Consider the following 7,195-nt stretch of genomic DNA (forward strand, 5'->3'; position numbering starts at 1 on the left):
GTCCGTCTGTCTGTGCGCCTGTCCGTCTGTCTGTCTGCCTGTCCGTCCGTCTGTCTGCCTGTCCGTCCGTCTGTCTGCCTGTCCGTCCGTCTGTCTGCCTGTCCGTCCGTCTGTCTGTGCGCCTGTCCGTCTGTCTGTGCGCCTGTCCGTCTGTCTGTGACTTCATTAAGTGTAAAAACTGAGTCATGTGATTATTCCTGATGTTCTGATTGTTCCCACAGATGCAGCAGCAGGAGCTTGCTCAGATGCGACAGAGAGACGCCAACCTCACTGCGCTCGCCGCCATCGGCCCGCGCAAGAAACGCAAGCTGGACTCACCGGGCGGAGCTGGCACAGAGGTAAGACACCAGCTCAGAGGTGGTGTAAGAAACAGAACACAGCAGGGAACCACATCATCATCATCATCAGTGTGTATGTGTGATGATGTCAGCTGCTAGCTCAGCTGTTCTTCCAATCAGCTGTGCATCATGGGGCGCTACTGCTCAGAGCCCCTGCATGACCAGTTGAATTCATTACTGAACAACCTCCACCTAAATCCACCCGTATAGGTGATGACTCACTGCTGCCTCCGCTGGTCGTCAGAGGAACTGTAGGTTTACTTCTTCTGCTGCTGCGCTTTTAATGGCACAGAGTGGAGAACCTGCAGCGTGTCTGACCAATCACGAGAGAGCGCGCGTGTATATAACGACCCCCCCCTCCTCCTCAATTCAGGCTGTGAATGTGAGCAGAGTTGAGTGAAGGGGGTCAGTGTGTGCCTGGGGGCTGTGAGGGTCTGACTTTCCCCCTCTGCCACCTCCCCCTCCCCTCGGGGGCAGCCATTCATTTCTGAAATGAACTGAGACAGCGGGGGTGGGTGGTGCCCCCCTGCCCATCCTGTCCTGCCTGGGGCTGGCCCCCCAGCAGCCGCAGACAAAGCCAAGCTCCTACAGAGAAATCCAGCATTTCTGGGCTCGTTTAGCAGATACAGAGCAGCTGGCAGCAAGCGTGGGGGCGGGGCAACAGGGGCGAGGCACTCCGGTCGGAGGTGCTGTGTTCATGTTTTAGTAACGGTGTGTTGGCGCCATGCTCGTTTGACTAATGAGTTAACTTATTGGCTTATGAACTGGGGTGGGCTCCAGATGTTTGCAGCTGTCAGTGCTTTTCTCAGGAAATGAAGCGCCTGATTGGAGGTTGAGAGGAATGACCACGCGATGGAGTGTGTGGCGCGAGCTCACTGAGCTCAGCCTGCATTAGGATCAGACGCCGTTTGTGTTTGTGGACGCTCTGAGCTCAGAGGAGTCAGCTCAATGAGAAGCTCAAACCTTACCGTGTGGCAGCAGCGCTGCAGAGTGAACCGCCGTGGCTCCTGTAGTCACCCTGAGGGGCGTTCATGAGCCCGCAGGGCGTCGGTGTAGATGGAGCCTTTACCTGAGCCCCCGCTGAGCGTGAGTTCACACACCATCAGTGTTAATGGTACAAGCTTAGACGGCCTGCTGAGGGACAGAGGTCGCATTTGTGTGGGGCGAGGCGGTGTCGGGGCAGCTGTGGTTGGTGCTGGGAGAGTCTGCGTTTGTGCCGTGACACCTGCTCAGGTGTTCTCACGAATGCGCCCCACTGTTAGAAACAAAGGAGTTCAACCTGAGCCTGAAGGCGATCAAAGCCGAATGAAAGGAAGCGCTTGTGCTTCCTGTTGGTGAAACACGGCGTCTGCAGGCGTGCATTCAGAGCAGGCTACAGCCTGAGGTGGTGGGGGCGGGTCCGGGGCGGGCAGACCCAGCTGAAGCCTGATCGGGCCTGCAGTGGATGCTGAAGGGCAAACTGCTGCAGCTCCAGGGCAGATTAGAAAGAGGCAACACAAATCTCTTTGTGCTGGAAATTTCCAGCGGAGTGGGAGAGGGAGCAGCGCTCGGACGTCGTGACACGTGCTGACAGGACGGAGTCGCAGATGCGTGCACGCAGGTGTCACTGTGGCGTTGTGAGCTCCTTCACTGAGGTGATGTCAGCTCTGAATGAAACAGGAAGTCCATCTTCCTTCATATAACATCCAGCAGAGGGAGGAAGAGCATCCATCATCCTCAGGAGCAGCTCGCTCTGAATTCCTCGCCAACATAAGCCTGGTCGGCTTCGGTAATCGGGTCAGCCTGCAGCTCGCCATCACGTTCGCCATCAGCTGACTGCAGATACCTGCAGCTCTGTGAGAACCCATCGCTCAGGGCCTTTCTGGATTATTGGGGCCTTTTCGGTCGTGGGGGGGGCTTCATCAGTTTCTCTCGTTTTGGATGCTTGAATATGATTGGCTCACCTTAGATCGTGTGCCTGGAACTGCTGCGACGGGCATGTTGGAGCAGCAGCTGCTCAGTACTTTGACTAATCGCTGCAGGGCTGGGAGTCACCTGACCTCCGGCTGCCGGCGCGCCCTCCGCACGCAGGCGTGGCCCGGCAGCAGGTCTGGACCCAGCGAGGGATTAAAGCAGCGTGGGAGAGCTTGTGCAGACATGGGGCGGAGCCTCGGCATAGACCCGGCATCTCTAAATGCACCAAACATGGAGGTCAAAGGTCGCTGTGCTTCAGGCACTTTTTAAGACCGCGAGACAAACGGTGTGTCAGAGGTCGCACAGCAAGTGCAGCTTTAGCTCATCAGGATGTTTTTTCCTTCCATGTTTGTTTCCTGCTCACTGCCTCCTCTCTCCTTCCTCCTCTCCAGGTGTCCTCGGGCTCAGCCGCCGGCTCCTCCGTGGCCGGCTCCTCCCGCCAGCAGCCCCGCCAGCGCATCACACGAGTTAACCTCAGGGACTTAATCTTCTGTATGGAGCACGATCGGCCCACGGCTCGCTCCCTGATACTCTACAAGGCTCTGCTGAAGTGAGGAGGGAGCCACCGCAGCCGCCCCCCTCGCCCCCAGTCCTCCAGCGGAGGTGTTTGATTCTGGTCTTCAGTCCTTACGGCACCTTTCAACGCTCAGCTCTGCTTTTACGATTATTTTTAGAAAAGGACATCCCGCCTCAGCTCGCCCTTCCGTTAGCGGAGCACTCCACTGCTCTCATCCAGATCAGGCCAATCAGAAACCAGATCCAAGGCTGATTGGACAGATTGTGATTGGCTGAAAGGCTGGTCTGTTTTGGTGCTCGGCTGCTCGTTGATGCAGTTTAAAACAGGGTGTGAAACGCGGCCTGGGTTACGCTATCGAAGCTGTGGCCACGCCTACTCCTGTAGTTGAGTCCAGCAGTGACGTCGGGAACAAACTGCTGTTGAATACTGTTTCAAGTCATGTGACCAGGAAATAAACTGCCTTATTAAGTCCGCCCCTCCATTACCCACAATCCAGCTGGACCTCGAGAAGCTGTGTGGGAGATCTCCTCTGTTGTGTCTAGCCGCTGACTTGAGGAACATCACCTGTAATTATTCTCTTAGTTACTCATTTGAGCAAATTCTACTTCAGCGTGGAGTTCGTCAGGGCGCCACTTTAGGTCCTTTTGTTCTTCGCCAATGTTTCTGGTTGCTGTGGTTTCTCTTCCTCTTAGAAACCTTTCGTCCACAGCAACTCCTCCGCTGCAACTCCACGCAATTAGTCCACCAATCAACACGTGAACCGTCTCGCGTGGTTTCACGTGGTGTTCCTGTGACGCCATAAAAAGCTGAGCTGAGCTGACAGGCATGCAGCGTGACACTGAGCTTCTTCTGTGAGATGAGGTGGCGAGCGCCTCCGGACTCCAGCGCTGTACCTGAACAGGTGCCTTTGAGTCAAACCTTTCCCGACCTCTTCAGATTTCCTGTTGGCCCACTCAGGACGCCAGGCTCGCAGGCTCATCGTTTTGTTTTGAAAGTTTTCTGATCGCGCTCAGATCCTTCGGCTCAGTTCCGTCACGTGATGGGAGGAGCTTCTTTTCACGATGTTGTGTTCGTCAAAGGAACAGTTTAACATTAAGACAAATCTGTGTGAGAGCCGGACGGTCAGATCGGTGAAGTCGTGGCGTTTTCGGGCAAATCGAGCGCAAAACCTAGCAAGATTTCACAACCTGAAAAATTTTTATCGATTAGAAAAATCAATGTCCAGTTTGTTTCGATTAACCAGCTGATTCTTTTCTCAGATAATGAAATTACAAATATCCTGTTAACGCAGACTGACGCCCTGGTAACCACCCGTTGTTGTTGTGATCGCCCGCTGAACACACACCTTGTCTGCAAACGCGCTAAAATCTTGTTGCCTGTGACGCCAAAGCTTTTACTTTGAAGGTGAACTATTACAACTTCCGGCATGGTTTCCGTGCAGCTCGGAAAACATCGGCCACGTGATCACGAGGATTTTAATGCAGCGCCATCTGCAGAATGCAGATTTATTTATTTTCCCTAGCAACTGTGGTTACCGCGGTTACCGTGGGGCGACTGTAGCCTAAAATTCCAACTTTCTACACGTTTGAGGAAAAAAACCATTTTTCCTCATGAAGTCGTTCTTTAGAAAAAAATATTGATGACGAGTGGCTTCATTGGAAGGGGGCGGGGTCTGAACGTCACGACTCTCAGCAGGTAGACTGACGGACTGTCCCTTTAAGGTGAAACAGGAAGTGCTCCTCCTGGCGGCAGCTGCGTGCGACTGGACTCGAGCCTCGTGGTTGAAATGCAGTTTGAAAGTTTCCGGAAGGTTTTTAACGCTTTAATGTCGGTCTGTGTGGCGATGGCGTAGAGCCCTATGAACTGAAGGACGCCATTTTTGGGACTATTTATATTTCCTACATCGTGTATTCGCACCTGAGGCCCGCTGGGCCGTTTTACAGTCGTTTGTACCTTTGCAAAAAAAATGAAATAAAGAGAAGGAGAAAGTGGGCGGAGCTTTGTGTGGTTTCTTTTTATGAGAACAACAGCTGAGCTACAAACACATTAAATATACAAACAGCACTTTATAAAAATGACACTTAGAAAAACCATTATGTACACGGCAGCCAAGCTCCGCCTCCTGAGGCCTCCGCTCCAGGTGTGCTCGGCGTGCTCAGGTGACACGGTCACCGCTGCTCTTTAGTCCAGAGGCTCTTGCTTAATCCGGATTGGCGTGCTGGTGACGGACTGGCTGTGCTGCAGGTCGCGACACAGCACGTACTCGCTGAATTGGGACGAGTCGACGCCGCCGCCGCAGGACGCCTTGATTTCGAAGCCCTTCAGGAAGAGGCGCTCGAGGACCTGCAGGGAGACACGGAGGCACAGATGAGACTCGGCTCCTGGCGTGTGGAGAACGTTTGGCGATGCGAGCGGACTCACCTGCACAGAGTTGAGCCTCAGGTACCCGTTCAGAGGGAAACGGATGACATGGGTTGGGTCCTGGTTCCAGCCGGCGTTCACAGAGTTGCACATCACGTCTCCGGTCTCGGGGAAGATTTCCTCGATGAGGACCTTCTCGCCACTCAGCGCGATCCTCTCGCCCAGGTCAGGTGTGACGCGGACCACCAGACACTCGCAGGGCGCCGTCCGCTGGGCCTCGCGCTCCGCCTGCCAGCGCTCCAGCTCGCGCACCATCGGAGTCAGCTGGTAGTACCGAGCCTCCTCGTACAGCTGGGGCAAGTCCTGAGGACAGAGTCACATGACAACGATCAGCTGATCAATATAAATAAGCTAATTACAGATCAGCCTGATTACATGACCTTATGATGGACGACCTGTTTCCTGCGTGGTATTTGAAAACTGTCAGATCAACAGCTGGAGCATGTAGGATCAATCTACCAATCACAGAGAAGAATCCCAGCAGCACGAGGAGCTCCACATCACATCCTCTCTCCAATTCTTCTTTCCTTTAATTCTTTCCTTCCTATTTCCCTTTAAAAAAGACAACTCTCCTGACCTTCAATTCCTGCTGTACTGGTGCTTTTATTCTGAAAACCCGAGCACACTTAATTCTCTTGCCTCTGATTTTCTCTGTCTGACACTCAGATGGAGGTTTGTGGCTTTTTCCCTCACTGCCTCAGGCGTCCTGCTGCATCGAAGCCCCCCCCCCCCCCCCCCCCCGGTGGAAGTGGGGGTGGGTGTGTTTATGTAAAGCGGCGGTGTGTCCGCGGGCCGTCTGACTCACTGTGAGCCGGGTGTCTCAGTAACAACACACACAGATCAGAGGAAACAGTATGCTGCTAACACACACCTCCTGCTTTCATTTAGTAAAAGACACTCGTCTGCGCCGCCGCATCGGCGTGTTACAGAGTCCGAGCTAAAACGAGTCTCAGTATGAACCAATCATCTCTGAGTCAAACTCTTCACGTCTCCTCAGAGTTTGTTTTACACATTTGTGAAATTTGACCATGACAGTACTTTAAAATAAACATTAGCTGTTTCCATGGAAACTGAAATCTAAATAAACTAAACCGCGTGCCGGTTGTCTCGGTTTAGTTTATTTAGATTCTGCTCAGCATGTGATCCTCTCGCGCTCTGCTGGTCACTGATTGGCCCAAGCTCACGGGTTATACAGTTACAGGTTTGTTAATGTAGCACCAAATCACACGTGTGCCTCAGCGAGCTTCATACTTCAGGCTGAGGGTCGCACAATAACAGGAAATCAACAAGCGGACCGCTGCCTGTGGAAAAATTCCCTTTTAACAGGAAGACCCAGGCTCACGGATGGGCAGCCATATAAAGATCATCAGTAATGCAACTGGTCTGAACCGTGAACAGGCGTTCACCTGTGCCGGCTGCTGCAGGGGCTCACCTGGAAGTCTTCAGGAAGCAGCAGCTTGCAGGTGCGCAGGAAACTAAGGATGTAGCGGAAGATGTCGCCGTCCCGGTCGATGAAGTAGTGCTGCTTCAGACTGTCCAACACGATGGGCTCTGCACCGCTGAACAGCCGGCTGATCCTGCAGAGACACGAGCCGGGGTCACGGTCTGATGTCAGACTGCCCGAGGTCAAAGGTCAACAACATGCAGCCAGAGCGCCAATAAGTACTAAGATCTGAGGAACGCAGAGCAGATAAAACTGAAGCGTTCTCTTGGTTAGCGCCAGAAAAAGAAAATCCTGATTTTACCCCACGAACTCAAAGTGGACGAGGACGGGCTCATGCTGCAACCTGTGCTGATGTTTACAGAGGCACATCTGGATCAGTTCAACACACCTGAGAATGAAGGTGATGATGTCATAGAAACCGTCTGTTGTTGAGCGCGCTCGTTCAAAAGCTCCAAACTTCAGCAGCTGTGACTCACTGAGAGGAGGAGTCCGCGCGTGCTGGGTGAGGAGGAGGAGGAGGAG

The 7,195-nt window shown here is 53.4% G+C and overlaps 2 protein-coding genes across 5 annotated transcripts in view; one reads left to right on the forward strand and one right to left on the reverse strand.

Annotated features, from left to right (window-relative positions):
• Positions 1-4,801, forward strand: part of LOC102289231 (transcription initiation factor TFIID subunit 4) — a 20,122-nt gene extending 15,321 nt beyond the window's left edge. For all 3 annotated transcript variants that reach the window (XM_005936913.2, XM_005936914.2, XM_042226678.1), the window contains 2 exons: positions 222-338; positions 2,684-4,801. In XM_005936913.2, the coding sequence (XP_005936975.1) occupies positions 222-338; positions 2,684-2,845 (279 nt within the window). In that variant the 3' untranslated portion in view covers positions 2,846-4,801. The remainder of the gene's footprint in view (positions 1-221; positions 339-2,683) is intronic.
• Position 4,802: 1 nt separating this feature from the next.
• The window catches only part of LOC102290238 (BTB/POZ domain-containing protein kctd15), an 82,719-nt gene continuing 80,326 nt past the window's right edge, over positions 4,803-7,195 (reverse strand). For both annotated transcript variants that reach the window (XM_014338274.2, XM_005936919.3), the window contains 3 exons: positions 6,662-6,806; positions 5,230-5,532; positions 4,803-5,151 (listed from right to left, as the gene is read on the reverse strand). In XM_014338274.2, the coding sequence (XP_014193760.2) occupies positions 4,990-5,151; positions 5,230-5,532; positions 6,662-6,806 (610 nt within the window). In that variant the 3' untranslated portion in view covers positions 4,803-4,989. The remainder of the gene's footprint in view (positions 5,152-5,229; positions 5,533-6,661; positions 6,807-7,195) is intronic.

Source organism: Haplochromis burtoni, unplaced genomic scaffold (genome assembly GCF_018398535.1).
Source record: "Haplochromis burtoni strain Fernald_Lab_line unplaced genomic scaffold, NCSU_Asbu1 Contig_222, whole genome shotgun sequence".
Taxonomy (NCBI): domain Eukaryota; kingdom Metazoa; phylum Chordata; class Actinopteri; order Cichliformes; family Cichlidae; genus Haplochromis; species Haplochromis burtoni.